Here is a 24,226-nt window from a genome sequence, read left to right as displayed (position 1 = left end):
TAGCATTCTTTATTTATAGCTCCCATTTTTTTAGTATTTTAGCCATCTCTAGTTATAGCCTAATATGTTATTTTTAAATTATCCATCTACAAATATCTTGCAGAAAAGTGGACACCACCCGAAAAAACATGGAAAAACAAGCATCGCGTACGAGGTTATAAAATTTGAAATCATCCTGTACGCGCTTAGGTCTGTTGTTCCCGAGCCTAAAAAAGGTAGCGCGTACGCGCTGCTTTTAAGAAAGTGAGCACATACGCGCTCATAAGCCCTAAAGAACCGCATACGCAATACTTGTCAAAAAAAGTTTTTAATAAAAAACCGGGTCTTATTTTCTCATGACCACCGCTTATTTTTCCCCATTTCCTCCACGAAACAGCGAACGGGGTGCCTCATTTCTCCTCCAAACGCTATGGATCAAGGTTAGTAATCTTAATTTTTGCAATTCAAGTGATAATTATTCATATTCCATATTGTTAGCCTAACAAGTAGTCACATGATTTTAGTTTTGATTTTAATGGATTAATTGTAAAATTTGCATTGCAAACAATCAGTTCCTATAATAGTAGCAATGATTTTTTTTTTAATTTTCATGCAATAACTTTGTCAACATTATAAACAAGTGGCATTTGCACTTGAATTTAAAATGGTATTTAAAACGGTAATTTTTACATGTACTTGTTAGAATCGCTAGTCAATATTATGGTTAATCAAAAAAATTATGTTTATTAAATATAACTTATTTGCGTTTGAATAGCTATTAAAATGTTTTGTTATGTGTATTAATATGTTCATCTCATTTTTTAATTGCTATTGAAATGCTTTGTTATGTGTTGAGGAAGATCAAATTGTTTTTGAAAGATTTATAATAAAAAACTTCTTGAAAGTTGAATATAGATTGTGACTTTGTACTAATATATTAATTTAATTTGTTGAGTCATTCATCTCCTTGTGTTTTTAGGCATTCAAACATTTTCTAAGCTTTACTATTCAATCTCTACTTTTAGTTAAACAACAAACTGTAGTTATATAATATTTTGAATCAAAAAGTATAAAATTCTTTTATAATGAGTTTAAGAGCATCTCGACCTATTGCCTTAGATGAATCTAAAAAGTTACACATTTAGTTGTATTCATCATGAGTGGAAGCCAACCTCGAAAAAAATTGTGAAGATTGTAAATAGTAAATACATTGTTCACACTAGATTAGTTTTTGTTTTACAAATAATCTTCCTCTAATTCCAAGAATAATTCTGCAACACATTTGTTCCATTTTGTGTCACATTAAAAGACTAATAGGCAACAAGAGAACTTTATTTTTGAAATTGTGTTCACTATTTGTTAAGTCAATGATAAGTCGTTATTATATTTTTATCTATTATATGGACAAAAGCACACTGTTCTATTAAAAATGTCAAAAAAACAATTATCATGTAGTGACATAAGGTGTACAAAATAGATGCTTTAACACACATGTTTTGGGTTGACATGTTTTTTTTTAACATTTCCAAAAATAAAATTTGCCAATGACAATGTGATAAAACTTACAAGAAAATTTCAATTACAATTTAGGGTCTTGACAGGGGAAAAGTTAGCCCACACAACTACTGGGTCATCTTCCCTATAGCAAAATAAAAGAAAATTTCAATTACAATTTAGGGTCTTGACAGGGGAAAAGTTAGCCCACACAACTACTGGGTCATCTTCCCTATAGCAAAATAAAATTAATACCAGCACTAGCACTTAAATTGTCACTCCAAAAGAAAACAAATGGAATGCTTCTTAACCATAGTCCAAAAAAAAAATCCATGTACAAACAAATATATGACTAAAAAGTCCCCAAACAATCAAAAAAATGTATGTTTTTCAACAGAATTAAAAAAATAAGTACAGGCCAAAGTGCAATTTGAACAATATCAAGCTCATAGTGATAATCAGGAATATGCTTTAGAATTCAATTGCTGAAGTCAAATCCTTTTACTAGGCTACCAAACTAATAATCCTCTTAAACAAGAACTGAAATGCAGATTTTTCATGAGCTAGTGCTTTTCTCTTATTACCCCTGTATTGGTACTTGTAGCATTTTTCCCCATTTCTCGTTTCTTTGCCCGTTCCATTTTCCTTTTGCGCCATTCCTCCAGAGCTTCACAGGAACAAAATCATGTTAACACGTGCTACCATAAATCTGACTGAAAGGCATTCACATATCTTGCAAAAGTAAAAAGATAAATTTGTCAATTTTGCAAATTTCTAAAACCTTTTAACCTAGAGATGTTAAGCTCTGCCATCTGAAAACTATAGTTTCAAACATTGAAGAAAACTACGAATAAAAATTTTCAGACAATAAGGAAAGAGAAAATCAGGCTAAAAAACACCTGTTCCACTTAATGGAAATCGAACATGCTCACAACATAGATTAAATTATGAAGTCCACATCGTGAAGGATTGAGGATTGACAATTGGTGGAACCAAACGCTCTCAACCTGCATTGAAGCACCTGCTTTGAAAATCTAAGTTTCTTGTACACAACTACATGAAACAGCTTAACGCAATTCACAAACCTTTTTTGGTATCCAAAAGGAAAAGAAAGTGAAAAGGTCTAAAGATGAATTATAAGGGAGTTTGAAATCCCAAATCCAATGATGACAGCTGTAAAGTACTGTGCATGGTGCCTTTCGGAATCCATATAGCTAAGGCAGCAGTATTGAATGACTTCCTTCATATAAATCTATCATAACAGCCTCTAAAATTTGGTTGCCATCAAAAAATTAGTAAAGTTATTAACAGCAATGAGTAGAGTATAGTCATCCAAATCAGATAAAAACTATACCAAAACATTAATCGAAGAAAGTTAGAGGCACTATAATGAATATGGTAACCCCATAAGCTCAACTAGCCCAATTACTTTAGAATTATTAAGTCTACAAATTATCAAGTTATTATGTGCACCACAATTTGATCGCTTCACAACCTTAAACATCCAATAGACTAAGGGTGTTACATACTCTCCCTCTTTAAACCATCGACCTCAACACCAACCAAATATGGATGCTTCCACATAAAACCTTTATCTTTCCATGTAGCATCTTCCATTGGCAAGTTCTTCCACTTCATAATATGTGGTCACCCTACTTCTCAACCTCTTAATCCTTGTCCAAAGAATCTCATCCATTATCCAAGAAAGGATCATGCAAACCATGTGGTCACCCTAATCCTCAACCTCTTAATCCTTGTCCAAAGAATCTCATCAACTATCAACGAAAGGATCGTGCAAACCAACTTCAAAGCCATATTTTACTTCTCTAATAATGGCTACCCTTCATCCGCTCATTGCAACATTGTCTTCCCAAGAAGACAAAATCCCGTCTTTCCTGCATAAGTGGCCCATTATATAGGGTATTTCAGAATGAGGTGAGGGAAATTGCAAATGAGCACCTTGTGAGTTGTATTTATACCAATGGGTTTCTTTTCAACCTAGTGAGAAAACCATATAGGTAGGAAATGGTGACAACAATCAGTCAAACACCTTAAAGTTACATGGATCTTCAATATGAAAAGCTGTGCAACACCATAATGGCAAAAGAAAAATATTTTTAAGAAACATCTTTGCAGCCAATTTGGGATTCATGGGCTGAAATGGAAGTGCCCATCACTTATTATGTATGGAAGTATTGCAAAAACCGACCTTAAATTAATATCATTGTAGCATGCCCTAAAAGAGAAATGTTTTTGAAAGCAAATAATTGTGAGGGGCAGGTGAAGGATGCAAACTTCATTGCCAAGGTCCTCCTGTTGGAAATATTATCATCGATGTCAAGAGCACTCATGTAAGATTATTTATAACTGTCATTGATGACAAGATGATATGAAGACCCAACTCGGTAAAGAAGATTGTCAATTCTTATAAAGAGAAATATATTAATTACGACTGTACTTGAATATATCACATGATGAGCTCTAAGTATTTTTGCTCAATAATGTGATATATATTAAATCACTAGGAATACTCATACACACTTCAAGATGAGATAAGGATACACTTCATGATGAGTTCTAAGTATTTTTGCTCAATAATGTGATATATATTAAATCACTATGAATACTCATTTATACACACTTCAAGATGAGAGAATAGTTGCTAAAATTTTAAAATAGGAGAACTCAGTAATGAGCAAATAGAAGATTACAATAATGAGCATTAAAGAGAATTTAAAGTTGATGATTTGAATCATTCCAAAGAGGTGTCATGGAAACATCCTTGCAAGATGGAACATAGTCCACAGATTTGGAAGAGGCCACCAGCATACAAATTATCGATCATTCAATAACACATGAATAGCATCACGTCAAAGAATTTCACACACAGGATAGGAGGCAGTGACTACATATTTGTATGTAGCATTTCATCAATTTCCAGATATCTAATGAGCAGCAATGATATGTGTACAGCCTATGTACATATTAAAGCAATTAACGTATGAGAAGTGATGAAGTGTAACAAAGCAGCGATTACAAAGACAACATTTATATGTAACAAATGGCAGCGATTACTAGAAAGAACATCGATTAAAGGAAGCTTGTTTGTTTGCAGCGACTGATATAAAGGTGGTAGTATGAGATGCCTTATAATCCAGATGATATTTTGGTGCAGCGTGAAGGATGCAAAGATTGGTTTCAACCATCGGATATGATAGAAACAAATTCATAAACTATAAATTGCTTGTTTTGAGGTAATACAATTTGTATTAACAAGACTTTGAACCAGTAATGTGATGCAGCGATTAATTAATATTATGATGGTAATGTCAATAAATAAATGGCAGTGATCAACATGAACAATGTTGTGCAGTGTTTATGTTTAAAGAGTAGATTTATAATTAAAGACATCGACTATGTTTAAAGAGCCAATTTATTTATAAAGTGCAATGAATATCACAGAAACTACTTTGACAAATCTGCAACTGAAGAAGTCAAAGTAAGGAATAAGTGTGCATTAGAAATGCAACAAACATTTGAACAAAGAACACATATTTGTGATTGGACAAAATGGAGCATAGTAAAGAGCAAATCCTCAATATCCATGAATGAAGACAGAGCGGTAGTGAAGTGGTCATGCATGTAAACCAGATGTTATCGCAGCTAATATAATTATTAATTGAAGTTAAATAAAGCTCATTTAAGAAGAGTCAAAAGAGCACAATAAATAGGTTAATATGTTTTATTATACAAATAAACTAATATGTTGAATCGACTAAAGCAAATGATCTCCCAAGTAGTGTGATTTAAAATCAGTGCAACGCGATTTATTTCAAAGGATGTGATTTACCAAACAACATTAATATGAAGAGATTTGATTTGTTCCATTTGAAAGTTATCTTTTGGAAAGACGTGTCTCTTAGAAATTGGCTCTCTTAAAAGATATAAAATCATTTGGGAATTATTTAGTGTTGCGTGTGCAATAAGAAATATCTGAGTATAGAAAGAATAAGAAAAGAAAAATTAAGCGTGCTTTAGATTCATAGTGAAGAACATTTGCACCCCATTTATGAAGGATAAAATCAAATTGAAATATGAAGAAATATGAGCAATTGAGATAGATCTCAAAGCAGAAATTTATGTGAAGAAATTTCCATAATTATGATCAGTTTTGCGAAAAGAGATTGAGCAGATTTGTGAAAAAGTTGATGGCAGATTTGTAACGAGGGTTGAAGGCAGATTTGTGAGAAGGGTTAAAGGCAGATCCCAGAGTATATGGCAACAAATATATATGTATATACATGCAGATTTGAAGTGACACTTATGCAGATGTGAAGGAAAAGTATATGTGTAAAGAAATGTTATAAGCATATCTTGTAAAGAGAAGTATGAGTAGAAGAGTTTGAATTATCCTTCATCCGGTGAAGAAGCAACAAGCAAGGTGGAATCAAGTTCTGATATGGAGGTTGGAGCCTCATAGAAAAGAGATTGGTGTCTCTTGCTGAGTAGGTGCTCAGTTGTGAGAGTTGGTGCTTCCAATGGGTTGGTGCCTACAAATTCAGAAGTGGGAGTTGGTGCTTCTAGTGGGTTGGTGCTCACAAACTAAGTGAGGGGTTGTTGCCTCTAGTAGGTTGGTATATAAAAGCATTAATTTGCTGTGGTTTTTCTCCCATTTGGGTTTCCACGTAAAACATTGTGTTATTGTGTTCTTACTAAGTGCATAATTGTTAAAAGATAGTAAATAATGTTATTATGATTATAAAGTTTAAATTGGTAAAATTCATTGTTATACTAAATTCAAACACCCCCTATAATATCCCCTAGTTGTTATAGGCCTGTTAGCAATGATTTTCTCATTTGAGTACATTTATAACTTTGAAGTAAATTGATTAATGAGGAGACAAATACTATCTAACTTCTTTAATTAAACTTCTTTTAAACGAATTTATGAAACAACTTATGATCTTAACTCTATCATACAAATTATAACTGTTCTTTTTGAATACTATCAACATATAAATTAAAAGTAAAGAATGTGACTTACCTTGTATTGAAAGAATGTAGCCTTGGGAGAACAACCTGCACCCAAGGAAGCAAACACCTACATACATATTCCATTCTTATTATAATTAGATCTAATCTATTCAAACAGTTAGAGTTGGGAAGTTGGAACATGAGAGGGTTTGCGCGGGTCCGTTGTCTACCAAGCCCAAGGAATTGCTAGACTTGGTGGCCCATGTGGCTTGCCCCTCAAGTCCATTCCCCATACAAGACCTACCTTGTGGGTTTGATCGGTGACATATTTGAATTCATTATTTAATTAGCATTTTTGGACTTATAATTGAAGGAACAACTTGATGTCAATTTCATTCCATTTTGAGATGCTCAGAGGCTACTTATGTACAGTCACTTTTATGTGTAGATTCCTAACGCTTGGTGTTAATGTAGAGGTGTCTTTTGACTTGAAGCTAAATAGTGACAGTTGTAATGTGTTTGTTGTGTTTGGTTTCTATTGGTCTTCTTGTCTTTTTGGCTCAAATGGATTGATATTCATTTGTCACTTATCATCATTGTTGATCATGTGGATGTACTAATTATTGAGTTTCTGAGTGGTCTCCTGAGTGAACAGACCAAAGAGTGTATCTCAAGTATTTGTTTCCTAACATTTTATTCTGAGGCTTAAAATTAGGGAATGTCTTAAAGTTATGTTGTTGATTATATTTCAAAACTTTGATAAATAATAATGGAGATTTAACTTTTAATATGAGCATTTGTTTCTGTTGACAAGGAACCATCATTGGTGGGAGGCATTAACTCTCCTATGCCATAAAAGCTATGGAAAGTAGTGCTTTTTAATGTGCTTGGTTTTTGGGAATTTAAGGAGGAAAAGGGAGAACCATTTTGGGGGGGAATTCTTCTTTTTCCCATGGGGTCAAGGAAGGAAGTTTGATGGTTGGACAGTAAGTGATTCAAAGGAAGGGAGATTTTGGGTGTGCTCATCATGTTGGCTAAGTGTGTTTTTCTATTAGGGTTGCAACTACGAACCAAATTGCCAACTGGTCTTCTTTAACTAAGCTAAGCTTTATTCTTTACTCCTTGCCACCCATTCTTGTAAAATTGCACTGACCATTCTAGTGAAACGTTTCCTTTAACTTTTGTAACTGTGTGTAGTCTTTTGAAAGCCTATGCTAAAGGGGTTGGATGAGGAAAATATTGTTAAACTGTGATACTTTGGTCTTAAGATTATGAGGCTTATGAACAAAGAGTTTCTTTTGATATTAGTCTCCTCCAGGACTAAACACATCATAATAAGTCTTGTCTTTTCACACTGTCCAGTTTTTGTAAGTTTTTAACCTAAGTTACCGATTTGGGTACAGGTATGGATAGGGAATCAACAATTAGGTTAAAGACCTTAACAAAGATATAAAGATATACGATTTTCTCACTATCCAGTTTATATAAAGATATACGATTTTCTCACTATCACCATCACTAGGGAAAAAGATCCAATTAAGTCTTGAAGAATAAATAATCAACAATTTGGCTAAAGACCTTAACAAGCCACCATCGATTAATAACTTGATTTTTGTATTGTCCCCTTTCTAGCTAGTTAACCTTTGATTTGTCGTTAGCCTATTCTTAGGTGATCTCGTGGGCTAACCAGGACATTTAAAGGGATCAAGGGAATATTTCGCCTAGGCAAATTCAGTTTCAGGCCATTCCGAGGTGATTTGAGATGTTTTTGAGGAATTTACTATTTATAGTAAGTCGTAGGCAAATTCAGTGACACCAGAGACTTCATGGACAATCTTCAGGTGGATAGCAATTAATTATTTGATTGGTGTTCAATTAGTCATTTGATTATTATTTATTTAATGATAAAGTGAGATATAAAGTTAAATTAAAATTTTTTACTTTATCATTATTTAATAAATGACTATAGTGGGGACAATAAAGTAATATATCATAAATATTAAATGTCCCCTTTCACTAAAGTACATGGCACACATAAAGAGGAGTTAATATTAAATAAAGGTGTTTCTTTTATCCCACATTGACAAGATGAGTGAATGGACTCTCTTGTGAGTTATAAAAGAGATTCAACAGTTCTCTTTCAAGCATGCTAAATTGAATAAGAGTTTATGAAATTGTTTAGAAAGTTCATCTTCTAGGGCTTGGAGGACGAAATCCCTCTTTGCTAACAATCTCAACGTTGTTGCAAGACACAGTCTGGAGGTTTAGTTTGGTGTTCGAATTAAGGTAAAATCTAATTGCTTCATTTAGCTATTACTTTAGTTATCCAAGAGGCTGATTTGAGACGTTGAAGTTGGGATTGAATTGACAATTATTATTCTCTTGGTTGGGCCGTACCAATTTGATGTCTACTGGAGTTTGTGTTGAGTCGTACTATCCTAGAAAGTAACATACAACCATGGGCAATATTAGAAAGCAAAATATAGGTCTGAAACCACTTGAAGGAGGGGCGTACCAAAAGGTGAGCCCATCTACAGCCAGCCATACAAATCAGAAATGCCTAAAACTGGGTCGTACAGTACTGAAAGTGCTAAGGGAGGGTGCCATACTAGTCTGAAACCACCTTCAGGAGGGCCGTCCGGGTCTGCAATCTACAACAAGGGAGCCTTTTCGCATCTGAAACCAAAATAAGGGAGTCGTACCATGCTGGATTGTTAAGTCATGACTCATTAATGCTGTTATTGTACTCAGTAAACATTCTTATGTTTGGAGAAGCGAGTTTGGTACGCAAATATTGTGTAATGTTTATTGTTTGAAGAGAAATCAAAGTAGTGAACTGCTGTTATTGTTTCTCATAGTTGGTGTTAGAATAGAGGAAGTGTTTGGCTCTTCATTGTTGAGATTAATATAGAAAGCTGCAATATCTATATTTTGTGCTTATTTGTGTTTATCAATTCCTCTATATCTTTCCAAGTAATTATAAACTCAGAATAAAACCAAAATCAGAAAAATCCATAGTCAGCTTGCAAGCAAACTGTTTGACAAAATTATAGTGAGTGGGAAAGGCAAAAAATAGTGGCTAGCAAGGGGGCATCTTATAGTGGTATCAAAGCAGTGTATCTTAACATCCTTGAGGGTACAATATGAGCAAATGGTAATATGTCTGGGTTTGACAAGCAACCTTTCACTCACCATTACAACACACAAAGGAATACTGCAGCATTAAATATAGGGCCAGAAGAACAAGGAGTTACAAGAGAACAAAACATTCACAATATGGGTGAGAGAAGAGATCCAGGTGAGGAGAGATTCTTCAAAATGATGGAACAATTCATGTAGGGGCAGCGACAAGTAGAACAGAGAGCACAGGAATAGAACCAATGGATGGACTTGATGATTCAGACGATGGCTAGGCAAATGGATATTAATGTTAATGCTAATGCTGGAGGTGCAAACAATGGTGTGAACAATGGGGGTAATAATGGTGGACAAAATGGAAATGGGGGTAACAGAGGAGGAAACGTGGACAACAACTTTGGACATGTAGCTCAACCCACTAGAATGATGAGCTCTAGACCTCTTCTACCTATCTTCCCATCTAGGGCACCAGCACAGCTTGTAAATGAGCCTCAGATCACTAATTTACAAGATCCGTTTAGAAGAGATTGGGTGAGTGGAGAACCAAATTTTCAAGCAGCTATATCCCTACGGGATTATATCGATGTGAGGATGAGACACATGCCATGTGTCGGAGATAGGAATCAAAAATTTTGAATTACGGAAGAAAGTGGGGAAGCTGACTCTAGCATATTTTGATGCTTTAGGGAAGACCATAGCACGAGCTTGGGTTCAAAAAGTGGACACATATCTTCAGCTTAACCCTATGCCAAAAGAAGAGGCCATCAAATACGAAGCTATACACCTTGACAGCATTGCACATGAGTGGTGGCACCACGGCATGGTTACTATGGGGCATGACCAAATTACCTCTTATGTAGAATTTACTAAGAGATTGATAGAGAGATTCGACAAAAAGGATCCAGAATTGCACTTCAAGGAACTAACTCAGCTCAAACAATGGGGACCATTGGAGACTTATATTTCACAATTTCAAAGACTCTCAGTGTTGGCTACTGACATATCACAGAGGAGGCTCATGGTGTTGTTTATGGATGGTCTAGCTGATCCATTGAGGGGGTGGATTAAGGCTTTCAATCCACCTACATTGCAAGAAGCCATTAAGAAGGCTAGGGACATGGAGGCTTCTAGTTCGAGGAATAGGTTTCACTCAAAGGGTTATCCACAGAAAAAGACAAAGACAAGAAGCATAACCACAATGATTCTCACCCACCCCGAAATGATTCAAGCAGACTTGACAGTTGAATGAGCTCAAGAGGAAGAAACTTTGTTTTCACTGCAAAGAACCATGGGACCCTTCCCATAGTTGTACTATTAAAGCAAAGGCAAAACAGATTGAGTATTTTTTTGCTGAAGAGTCAGCCTCAAAGAAGTCAAAACAACAATCTGATTCAAAAAGCAGTGATGAAGAAAATACATTAAAGGGGAGTTTGGAGATGAAAAGACCATCGCACGGTTGATAGGTGCTCAAAAGGTAATCACCTTCAAGGTGCGAGCTACGATACGGGGCTAGCGAATAATTTCACTAAGAGACACAAGGCTACGCATAATTTTATTGATGCGCAACTGGTGGCCAAGAAAGGTCTACAAATAGAGGAGCATGATGGCTTTAAAGTGATGGTAGCTAGTGGGCACAAACTTCTTTGCACACAAAAGATCACCAATTTGCACATGCGATTGGGAGATTATGAGCTAGTAGATGATTTCTATGTAGTAGACATGGGTGATTATGATGTGATACTGGGTATGACTTGGATGACATCTTTAGTTGAGTTTACTTTTAACTTGGAGAAATTCGAGATGAGATTTGAGCACGACGGAAGGAAAGTGGTACTTCGGGGACTTTCTAACGGTGGACTTAAGAGTAGTCTCACTTAAGCGGATGGAACAATTGTTCAGGCACGATCAAGTAGAGTGGGCAGCGGAGTGCCTTATTATGCCTACAACTACTGAGCAGGAAGCGAATAGTTACCCATCTAGATATTTAGAAGGTAATATCTAGGTACACTAAGGTTTTGACAGCATACCTCATGGAGTTCCCTCCAAAGAGGAATAGAGCATGTGATAGAATTGAAGGGAGCTAAACCTATGATTACTACTCTACATTGTCATCCTAAGAAGAATAAGGATGAGATTGAAAAGGCGATTAAGGAGTTGTTGGAGATGGGTCACATCAAGCCAAGTAAAAGTCCCTTTGCATCAGCAATTGTATTAGTGAAGAAGAAAGATGGAATGATCCAGATGTGCATCGACTACAGCATATTGAACAAAAAGACTATCAAAAAAAGGTACCCTTTACCGCAGATAGATGAGTTGATTGATGAGTTGCATGGAGCTTGTTATTTCTCAAAGATAGACTTAAGGTTGGGGTACCATCAGATCAAGATGAGAGTAGAGGACATTGGGAAGACAGCTTTCAAGTACCACTATGGCCACTTTGAGTTTTTGGTTATGCCATTTGGGCTAACCAACGCTCCTACCAAATTCCAAACTTGCATGAACCAGGTTTTCAAGAGACTGTTGAGGAAATTCGTGCTAATCTTCTTTGATGATATTTTGATATTTAGTAAAATTTGGGAGGAACATTTGCAACACTTCAAGGAGGTCCTGAGTATCTTGGAGAGTGAATCTCTTTATGCCAAGGAGTCAAAATGTGAATTCGGCATGACAGAGCTCTTATACCTTGGCCACATCATTAGTGCAAATGGGGTAATAGTGGACCCGAAGAAGATCAAAGCTATCATTGAATGGCCTACCCCGGCTAACCCTACTCAACTTAAGGGATTCTTTGGGTTGTGCGGTTTCTACAAGAGGTTTGTGAAGGGGTTTTCACAAACAACAGCTCCATTGACAAATCTCACAAAAAAGGGTGCTTTTGAGTGGTCAGAATCAACACAACAGTGTTTTGAGCATTTTAAGCAGCTAATGTCATCTTGCCCAGTGTTAGCTCTTCCAAACTTCACCAAACCATTTGAGCTACATTGTGACACTTCAGAGGATGGAATTGGTGTAGTGTTGATGCAAGAAAAACACCCTATAGCATATGAGACAAGAAAACTAGGGGGTTGGAGAAGAGTTATTCCATCTATGACAGGAGTTGTTGGCCATCATGCATGCATTGGCCAAATTCAGATCTTATCTGGTGGGAGGTAGATTTGTGATTAAGACATATCATAATAGCATTGAGTACCTTAAGAACCAGAAAGATCTTAAAAATAGGCAAGAAAAATGGATTACTAAGTTGCAGGCCTATGACTTTGACATTGAATGTAAGAAAAATGTAGTAGCGGATGCACTCTCACAGAGACTGTTGGCATTATGTGAACCGGCATGAAGACATAATGACATTGTATGTTGTCATTGATGTCAATATGTGTTATGAAGTGAACCGGCATATGTGATATGTGAGAAGAGGGAACTGGCATATGTATGAACCGGTTTATATGCCAAAGTGAAGCAGTATATTTGTTCAAGGAGAACCGGCATGTCAAGATGAACCGGCATGTAGTTATGGGAACCGGCACATGGAAGCATTGTATGACTACCGGTTGGTAGGTAGCTTCCACTTCAGGATTTCCGGTTGGAGTACCTCAAGTCTGTGTGACTCAATCGGTGATCTTCGTGTGATGAGTTAGCAGTATAATGGAGGTCAGAGCGTGTTGCCACGTAAGCTCTGTGCGTGTGAAGGATCTTGCATAAAGAAGACTATTCCTATCTACCTCAGGAATGTGCGAAGTCTGTCAAACGGTGATAACGCGTGATGGGTTATCAGCCACCATGAAATCGATGGAAAATGGACGATGGAGAATGTCTTGAGATCGATTCAAGACTATTGCATTTAATGCAATATGATTCAACGGTCAGGATTGAACCGCTTGAATTGCTTAACCTAACAGGTTTAGGGTTTAGGGTTTTTGCTACCGACCTGTCTGTTTCCTATAAGGTGGATGTTGTGTTTCTTTCTAGGGTTGTTGGCAAAGGTTGTGAATGTGTATCCAAGGGAAGTGATACGTGATTCTTGCCAGACCAAAGGAGAGAAGAGATACCTGCAAAGTGAATGTGCAGAAGGAGAAGAGGAGCCTAAACGAATCTCCATTGGCATTGAGTGTTGTTAACAGATCATTGTAATTCTTGTTGATCTCTAACCACTTCAACAATTGTAAAATCCCCTAACAGGGTAGCCTTAACTGGCTTGATGCAAAATCCCCTAACAGGGTGGTCTTAACAGGCTTGATTCAAATCCCTTAACCGGGTAACTCGAGGTTAATGAGTTCTGAGAAGCTACAGAGCTCTGGAGATCCTTTAGCTATTGAGTTCTTGAAATCCTCTAACAAGGTGACCCTACCGGGTTTAACCCTTAACCGGGTATTATAGCTATCCCTTAACCGGGTGATCCCTAACAGGATCGGTTCCTAGCAGAACCTATTGTAATGTCTTTAACCGGACAAGGCTTCTAACAGAGCGGACTTCAAAAGAGTTCAAAAGCAGCTTGTGGGTATTCATCCCCACCGTGGTTTTTCCCAGTTGGGTTTCCACGTGAAAAATATGTGTGTCATGTGTGATGCTTTGTTACTACCTGTTGAGCATATGATGGTTCTGTGTTTTATGCCTGTCTATAAAGCATACTGAACTAACTGTTATGACGATCAGAGGATAGTTTACCTGTTCATGCATGAGGGTGAAATGGTAGTGTTGTTTTGAGTTAAATGAAAAGCTAAGTGTTCAACCGGTCAATGCTTGTTTTAGACACTCTTGGCTTTACCGGTTGCAGTCTGTGTTGAATAGTTATTCCTGTTTGCCAGTCGTTTGGAGTATTTGCTGTCAAACCGGTTTTGGACTATATTTGTGTTTGTACTGATTCACCCCCCCCCCCCCCCCTCAGTACCGGTTTGGTACTAGTGGTTCATCATTGAGTTATCAGAGACCTCATATATGCTCTTTATTGGAGATATTTGTAGATTGGAAGGAGAAATCGGTAGCAGAGTATGCGAAAGATTCATGGGCAGCAAGATTGATAGAAGGCACTATTCAAGATGATAGGTATATAGTGACGGAAGATTTCATCTTCTACAAGGACAACATTTATTTGGTGCCTTCCTCACATCTTAAGGAACTGATCTTGAGGACCTTTCATGATTCACCATTGGCTGGTCACCCAGGGTTCTTCAAGACATACAAACAAATTCGGGAGAGGTTCACATGGAAAGGACTAAAGAATGAGGTCCTAAAATATGTTAGGGAGTGCTCAGTTTGCCAACAGAACAAAAATGAGCACACCTTTCTAGCTGATTTACTATAGCCCTTACCGATTCTAGAACAAAAATGGGAGAGTATATTGATGGACTTTACTACAAGGCTGCCTAAGGTTTAAGGTAAGGACTGTATCTTTGTGGTAGTGGACTAATTGACGAAATTTGCTCACTTTGCTATTGTAGTGACCTACACAGCAGCACAAGTGGTTGACTTCTTCAAAGAGGTATTCAGGTTACAGGGGTTGCCCAGATACATTGTGAGTGACAAGGACAGCAAATTCTTGAGTTTATTTTGGCAGGAACTCTTTAGGTTAAGTGGTACCGAGGTTACTCCCAGTACCAGCTATCACCCATAGACAAATGGTCAAACGGAGATAATAAACAAATGGGTGGAGGATTAACTGTGAAATTATGTGTCAACTTAGCAGAAGGCTTGGGTCAGATGGTTGCATATAGGAGAGTATTGTTACAACACCACATACCCTATGACTATTAGGATGACACTGTTTATGGCATTATATGGATGTGAGGCTCCTAACTTCATGGATTTACTATTGGGAGACAGTGCCTCCTTAAGGCTAAGGAATTGCTATAGAATAATCAGGATATCTTGAGATCATTGAAAAAAAACATCCAGCATTCACAAAATCAGCAGAAGTTGTATGCTTATCAACACAGAGTGGAGCGCAGTTTTGCGGTTGGGGATATGGTCTACCTGAGACTCCAGCCCTACAGACATTCTACACTCAAGAAGAGTGGAGCAGAGAAGTTGAAACTGAAATTTTATGGCCCCGTTCAGAGTTGCCCGTCGCATTGGCGAGATGGCATATGAGCTGGAGTTTCCAGCAAGCAGTAGAGTACATAATGTTTTCCATGTCTCCAGACTTAAGAAAGCCCCTGGTCATAATGTTGAACCTTCTGCAGAGTTACCCCCTCTGGATGAAGAGGGAAAGTTGATTTTGGTTCCTGAAGCTATCATTGACACCAAGGAGAGAACACTTGGAAGAAGAACCATCAAGGAGTATCTGGTTAAGTAGAGGAACCTACCAGTGGAGGATGCTACTTGGGCGAATGAATAAGTTTTGCAGCATCCAGAATTGAAATTGCTTGAGGGCAATCAATTTTGGGAAGGGCAGACAGCTATAAGATGCCCCCTTGCTAGCCACTATTTTTTGCCTTTCACACTCACAGTAGATTTGTCAAATAGGTTGCTTGCAAGCTGACTATGGAGATTTCTGATTTTGGTTTTATTTTGAGTTTACAATAACTTGGAAACATATAGGGGAATTGATAAACACAAATAAGCATAAAATATAGATATTGTAGCTTTCTATATTAATTTCAACAATAATGAGCCAAACACTTCCTCTATTCTAACACCAACAACTCTGAGAAACAATAACAGCAGTTCACTACTCTGCTTTCTCTTCAAATAATAAACATTACACAGTATTTGCGTACCAAATTCACTGCTCCAAACATAAGCATGTTTACTGAGTACAATAACAGCATTAATGAGTCTTGACTTAACAATCCAACATGGTACGGCTCCCTTATTTTGGTTTCAGATGTGAAAAGGCTCCCTTGCTGTAGATTGCAGACCCAGACGGCCCTCTTGAAGGTGGTTTCAGACTAGTATGGCACCCTCCCTCAACACTTTCAATACTGTACAACCCAGTACTAGGTATTTCTGATTTGTATGGCTGGCTGTAGATGATTTCCGGACTGGTATGCCCCCCCTTCAAGTGGTTTGAAACTTGTATTTTGCTTTCTAATATTGCACAGTGTTGTACGGTACTTTCCAGGATAGTACGACTCAACACAAACTCCAGTAGATTTCAATTTTCGATCCAATCCCAATTTCGGTGTCTCAAATCAGCCTTCTGGATAACTGAAGTAATAGCTAAATGAAGCAATTAGATTTTACCTTAATTCAAACACCAAACTAAACCTCCAAACTGTGTCTTGTAACAGCGTAGAGATTGTTAGCAAAGAGGGATTTCATCATCCAAGCCCTAGAAGATGAACTATTCAAACAATTTCATAAACTCTTATTCAATCCAACATGCCTGAAAGAGAACTATTTAGTCTCTTTTATAACTCTCACAAGAGAGTCCATTCACTCATCTTGTCAATGTGGGATAAAAGAAACACCTTTATTTAATATTAGCTCCTCTTTATGTGTGTCGTGTACTTTAGTGAAAGGGGACATTTAATATTTATAACATATTACTTTATTGTCCACACTATAGTCATTTATTAAATAACGATAAAGTTAAATATTTTAATTTAACTTTATATCTCTCTTTATCGTTAAATAAATAATAATCAAATGACTAATTGAACACCAATCAAATAATTAATTGCCATCCACCTAAATATTGTCCATGAAGTCTCTGGTGTCACTGAACTTGCCCACAGCTGACTTACTATAAATAGTAAATTCCTCAAAAACATCTCAAATCACCTCGGAATGGCATGAAACTGAATTTGCCTAGGCCAAATATTCCCCTGATCCCTTAAATGTCCTGGTTAGCCCACGGGATTGCCTAAGAATAGGCTAATGACAAATCATAGGTTAACTAGCTAGAAAGGGAACATCACAATTTCCTATAAAGGGGTGTGATTTGCATAATAGACTGATATGTATAATTCTTGGAGTGATACGATTAAGCAAGTAATTACAAACAAAAACAGTGATTAGAACACTTAACCAATAATGATGGAAAGGTGCGATTTACAAGTATTAATCATTATTTATGACAAGGCGATTAAGGGGATATGTCTCTTCACCACCAAAGGATGTTACCCTCCATGTTTACAAGATATATAATGGATATCCAATCCATTCTATCAATCATGGATTTGGAAACCTTTATCTATTTGTATCCTTTATTGGATCTGCTCGTAGAGAATCAGCCTCTTGGCATATTTCAGTTGCATAGTTTGAAGGCTTTATTCAGAGACGACACCATTGTTGCAAGTGTAAATCGACCATATCAGAAACAGCATCATTATCATTGTTGCAGGAGTTCATATTCATATCTGAAACAGCAACATATCGCTACAAGCGATATCATCATATATGCATTGCATATATTTAAAGATTGAAATCAGAAATAGCAATTCATTGCTATAGGCGATAGGAAGACAACATAGCATACTCTCCATTGTCAAATCAGAGAAGGCTAATATCATATTGAACATCAAGATCATCCTTGCATAATTGTTATCAGTTATATCAGATACAGCAGTGATCAATATATATATATATATAGTAATAATTGAGACTTCAACGAAATAAGTCTCTTGCAGTTGATTTACAGGTTAACTGTTTCCTTATTCCTAAAGAAATAACATAAGAGGACATTACAAGTGGAATTAGAGCATTGCATTTTGTGGTTATATTGCATTGTTCCTAAAACGGGACATTACAGAAGTATAGTCATGTGACTATAAAACAAATGCTTGGCTTCATTCCTAAAGCGATACCCAAGACTAATTTAGATTTGGAGTCTGAAGTCTTGTCTACATGGTTTGTAACTCTGTAGCATTAAGTATTGACCATCAGCCTTTGCCTATGGTCAAGTGGTTTGACAAAGAAAGTATTTCTGTCACCAAAAGAGCTAAGTTGGTGATGAATACGATAATGGGGTTCCTCTAAGCCAAAAAGTAATAGAGAAATGCAGAAGTGCCAAAATCAGCTAGTTCTTCTTGGCCTCTATATGTGAAAATAGTGCCTTCTTCATCTTCCTCACATATAATGCTAAATTCTGAAGGCATTGGTTGCAATAAAGAAGAAGAAAACCAGGGTGAAGATCATAAAATTCCCAAGTTGAAGCCAGTTGCTTAGAACCATACAAAATCTTCTCCTCACCTTCAACTAAATCCAAGCCTCAAATAGCAACCTCCATTGCAATTGCTACTTCTCCTACCTCTTCCCCTGCTTCTCCTACTAGGACTTCTTATCCTCCTATCTCTCCTCCTTCACATCCAAAACCTTCGTATCTTCCATTCCTTCTCCACCATATCTGCAAATCTTCCACCTCCAGTTTTTCCTGTCCACATTTTCAATGTTCCTTCCCCTAGCCCTCCTAGAAGACATGAGCAAGAAAGATAAGTGCCTGAATGGGTGAGATCCATGGTAACTAGAAAGATGAAGCTTGTTCCTTCTTATAAGGTTCATTTTGCAACAATTGCATTCTTTTGGAGTCAAAATTTAAGAGGCCAAAGAAGTTCTCTTGAATGAAGAAGAGCATGGAAGGTTATTTGTTCATGAAGACAAATACCCTCCATAATGAAAAACACTGCATGATACTGAGCCAGCAAATTTTTAGATGGTCGAGACTGATGTGGGGTAATGGTCATAGCAAGGTGATCTGAATCTTCTTGAAATTGTTTCAGAAAATCAATAAAAGAGTTCTCAGGGATGGGGAGGATAAAGCTACCCTAAAAGTTGAAATCAAATATCTTAAGGAATTCATGGCTTGTCACCTTCAGCTTACACCAAAGCTCCATAGATTTCATACCACAGATTTTGCACTCATGGATCAACAAAGGCGATTGGATCAGCTATTCAGTCACACATGGAAAAAGCATGGAAAGGTGTATGATTAATTGGCCCGTTTTAGGAACATTGGAAAGGTGTATGATTAATTGGCCAAAGCAAAAAGCTTGTGAGGGAAGAGATTTCAAAACAACAATGTTGTATGATGAGTAGAGTTTCCCTATAAGGGCTTCATAGAAAAATTGACTCACTTTTACTCTTTGACCCTTGAAATTAGCTAAGATGAGCATAGTGGAAAGAGTCAAATGACCAAACATTTACTTGGCCATAGCACTATAACTTTCTACTTTGGCTTCTCGATGAGATCATCACCTTATTGGGAGACTAGAAGGCTCGATGGGATGAAGAAAGACAGCTGGTTGCTTCCTTGGTTACATCTCTCACATGTACCTTTGCCAATAAGAATGTTATTCCAATTGAGTATGATGAGGCATAGCTATAATTTCAAAGGCTGGTGAATACACACTTCAAAGGCCTTAGCATAATAAAAACATGGACATGTCCATCATTGCCAAAAATGTCCAAGTTGATCAGGAGGTGACCAAGATCAATACGTGGGTCAAAGAGAGCAACTTCACCTTAGAGTTTAGATGATTCAAATGAATTCAAAGCCACCATTTGACAAATCACAAGTATAGAGTTTCATTGATGAGGATATAGAGGATGTTGTTCCCATGTCAAGCTCATCAAGTGGAGTTCCAAAGTAGCTATTTTTAGCTATTAATTTTTTGATAGCCACTATTCTTGATTGCTAGTGTTTTTGAATAAGCTATTTTGAGATGATCTTCAAAAAGATTATGTTTGGAGATGTTATATTTTAGAGGATCTTCTATCTAACCAATTCTTAGATAATTCATATTTTTGACAAATTTATTTCAAGATTTCTTATTTTAGTTGATATGATTGAAGACAGATTTCTATTTAAAATTAGCTTTATGTGCAAGCAAACTATTTTTAATGAGGAAACTACAATAGCTTTTTATTTATCTTGAAAAACTTGCACGCCCAAAACATTGTAAACACTCATATAAGTGTTATTAGCACTTAGATTTTTTATAGAAATTGGTATGCCTACTTTGTAATAATGTCCCCATTTTTGGGTTCTCTTGCAACGCAGTTGGAGCTGACTTTTTGGGTTTGTGTCAGCTTGATCAGAGGAGCATTTCGATGTTGCCAATGACCTCAAAAAGCTTAATGGAGTTGTTTAACACTTTTTGGAGGGTATTCGGACAATTTGTTTGTACTTAATATTTATAGTGTCAATCTAGACACCAATTAGGTTAGTTAGCATACTTATTACTACTTTTAAATAGTCGATGAATGCTTAATTTGAAGATATCTTCGCAACATAAGGTATTTTGAGATATTATTTTTAAATAGTGTTAAAATACTAAAGTTAAATTAAAAATTTAACTATAATTATTTAATTTAATAAAGTGACTTTATATTTGTGCCTAAGGTTTTAAATTATCAAATAAAGTACTTTTTGAGGTGGGCACCAACTTATTAAAGTTAAATTAAAATATGGCAAAACCCTAACTAGGGCGTAAGACTTGCAATTTATAAAAAAAAAGGTTTTTGGAGCTCATTTGGGATATGTTGAAGATTATTATTTCTGATTTTTCTCTTTAATTGAGAAAACCCTACGGAGTTCTGAAGATTTGGACTTGGTCCATCTCAGCCTTCTTGAGGATGAAAACCCTCTTGGAGAAGACCAGCTCTGGTGGTGAAGAATCCACCCTGGCAAGTATTTATTGGAGATATCATTCAGGTATTTCACAGTGTATTTAGATTTGAGTTTATTTGGTGTAGTTTCTTTCAATGGCAGATTTGCAGGTTTCAAAGTTGTTAATTGTTCAATTTGCCAACTTTGCAGTTTTGATTTGTGGAAGTTTTCTTGAGCTCCAAATGTGTGTGTTGTAAATGAGGAACATGTTGTGACCTAATCACACATCACTCCATCCCAGATGGCGGCCCCCTACTTTTTAGGCCCTCTCGGTCTTTTATTTTGGTTTTTGGGGTCTTTTGGTGGCAGTCTCGTCACTCTCTCTGCTTTGCAAGTGTTCGGGGGGTCAAATTGATTAAGTCTAAGGCCTATTTTGGCAATTTTAGGGTTTTTGCTTTTAGTCCTAGATTTTAGGGGTCTCTGTTAGGGTTTTGGAAAAAATGAACATATAACTGGAATCAGGACCCTTCAAGGAACATCCCAGTAAAATTTGAGCCAAAACTGAGCAACTTTCTATTTTTAGAAAGTTCCTATTTTTTAGGGATTTTATTGAGTCCCAGAATGCCTTCATTTTGCCAAAAATCAAAGTTACTATTTTTAGTAAGTTTCTATTTTTAGTAAGTCATTCCTGTGTCCTGTTTAGGGGTCTAACACTAACATTTCGAGAAGTTTCTATTTTTGTAAAGTTTGTTTTGACGGGACCATTCAAGCAGGCAATGAAGGTTGAACGTTCACGACTATTTCTAAATCCGGAAAGTCTGGAAAGCAGGCATACTGGATCAAAATGGCTAAGTGTTGGGAACCAGTCCAAGAATGGGAAGCTCAAAAAATCATCCAAATCTGGAAAGCAACATAAAAATCCTTAAGTAAATCAATTTGACATCCAAATGAAGGAGTCTGGCATCAAGGAGGGAAGAAAAGATGAACTTCCTTGCCTCAGGCAATCCAACGCCCAAGCTAGGAAGAGGGCGCCAACAATAAGGGGTCATGGAAAGATCAAAATGCATTGAATTCCAAGCCTAAGTCAAAATTCCGCCCTAGAAAGTAATAGGGCGACAAAACCACCTTGCCATGGAATTCATGAAAAGTCAGTATTCCTTGCTCCTAGCAAAATTCCGCCCTAGGCATGGCAAGGGCACCAAACTCACCTGGTCTTGGAAAGAGTGCTCAAGGAAGGAAATCCTTGCCATGGTCAAAATAGCGCCCAAAGAAGGTCATAGGGCACCAAAGTTGAGGGTCCTTGGAATACATGGAAATATGATGAATCCTTGGCAATGATGAAAATCTGCCCAAGGCATGGTGAAGGCGCCAAATCCAAGGAATGATGGAAAATCCAAACGAAGTATGAATTCCTCCACAAGCAAGAATAGCACCTAAGAAGGTGATAGGGCGCTAAAGAAGGTAATCCATGGAGAACATGGAAAATGCCAATTTCCATGCACAATGAAAAATGGCACTCATGTCTTGAGATAGGCACCAAACTAAGGCACTCATGGAGAACTTTGAAAATTGTGAATTCCCTAACCTTAGTCAAATTCCGCCCTACTCCTCAGGAGGGCGCTAAATAGGAGAGGGCATGGAAAGAAGGACAAATAGAGAAATCCATGACAAGGTCAAAAATCTGCCCTAGACCAAGGGAGGGCGCCAAAATGGAATCCTCAAGGAGAATGAAAATAATCAATGAATTCCTTGCCCATGCAGAATAGCACCCAAAGTGACAGGAAGGCATCAAACAGAGGTATCCATGGAGAGCATGGAAATGACGAATTTCCTCCATCAAAGTCAAAATTCCATGCACGGTCAAGAAAATTGAAATTTCTTTTCAAGATGAAATGATGAATCCCACCATGAAGAGTGAATTCCATGCTTAAGCTTGAAAACTTGAAAAATTGTCTAAGGCATGAAAATCCAAGGGTCAAGGAGGAATGAAAAGCAAAAATACCCTCGGGAGATTTTTTGAGATTTCCATTTTTAGACACCGAGTCTTATCAGAATCAAGAATTTTTTACAAATTTGGAATCATGAGAGATTTCTCACTAATGGACCCGTGTCCTAAATTTTAGGGAGATCCCTAAAAAATAGGAGATGTTGGAAAAGCATGGAAAATTCCCTCCCGAGCAAGAAAAGTCATGCTAAGATGGTAAATCATGTGAATCTTGAAGAATATTCCAATTTCCCTCCAAAAATTTGAAAACTTGGAAATTAATGAGTTGGCAAAAGAATATTCTAAGTATGACACATGACTTAGTGCATTATGAGAAATTTCCAAATTCACACTCAAGTACAAGGGAAGTTCCATTTGCATGGCGCAGTGATTGGGAAAGTATGACACATAATTAATGAAATTACCAAATTAGATTCTTCCCAACTTAGCAGTAGGATTTGGGGAATTCTATATAAGCATGGAGATGCATTTCATTTCTCACGTGCAGGATTTAAGAAAGAAGAATTGGAGAAGTGAAGAAAGGTTAAACTTAGTGGATTTTTCATCATTTTCAAGGTGCTTTTCAGGATGGCGGAACCAAGCAAGGCGGCTACCATCACCAGGCAAGCATAGATCAAGGCAGAAATGAAGGGCTTCCTTTCGATTTCCCAGATGAATTCCAAGTGGAAGGAAATCAGCGATACAAATTTGGGCACATTCAACTTGGCTGCCTTCAAGATCAGAATGTTCGAAACAGTAGGATATAATCCATCACCAACAATTGTCAAGTTTGTCAAGAGCGGAATTGTTGCGGCAGTTGGTTTTCCTCCTACTATTCAATGTCTAAATTTGATTCTGGAATGTGCAAAGCATTACAATCCGGAGCAGAAGACAATTTCAACGTCAGATGGCAGGCTGTTGGCGACGTTGACTCTGGAGTCAATTGGTGAAGCTTTCAGAATTCCTTCACACCATTCCATGACATGCAGGACCATTGGCGGAGCTCAAGCAGTGTATGATGCAAGTCCTGCCAGGTGTGCTGATATGATCAACAAACAGTGGTTGCTGAAGCCTAGGCCACATATCTCCAAAATGCCAAAGATTCTCACTATCTTTGAATTCAAACAGGAATATGTGGACCTGATAAAGATGTTGAGCAGGGTAATGGGATG

General features: G+C 37.0%; 1 protein-coding gene across 2 annotated transcripts in view; it reads right to left on the bottom strand.

Annotated features, from left to right (window-relative positions):
* Positions 1-1,820: 1,820 nt before the first annotated feature.
* Positions 1,821-24,226, bottom strand: part of LOC131070936 (uncharacterized) — a 98,655-nt gene continuing 76,249 nt past the window's right edge. Inside the window, exon 4 of one of the 2 annotated variants that reach the window (XM_058006630.2) lies at positions 1,821-2,132. In XM_058006630.2, coding sequence (XP_057862613.1) covers positions 1,978-2,132 — 155 coding nt within the window. In that variant the 3' untranslated portion in view covers positions 1,821-1,977. Of the gene's footprint in view, positions 2,141-24,226 lie in introns of both variants that reach the window. The other variant, XM_058006632.2, reaches the window with a different exon arrangement.

Source organism: Cryptomeria japonica, chromosome 1 (genome assembly GCF_030272615.1).
Source record: "Cryptomeria japonica chromosome 1, Sugi_1.0, whole genome shotgun sequence".
NCBI classification, from domain to species: Eukaryota; Viridiplantae; Streptophyta; class Pinopsida; order Cupressales; family Cupressaceae; genus Cryptomeria; species Cryptomeria japonica.
This window is presented reverse-complemented; position numbering and strand designations above follow the sequence as displayed.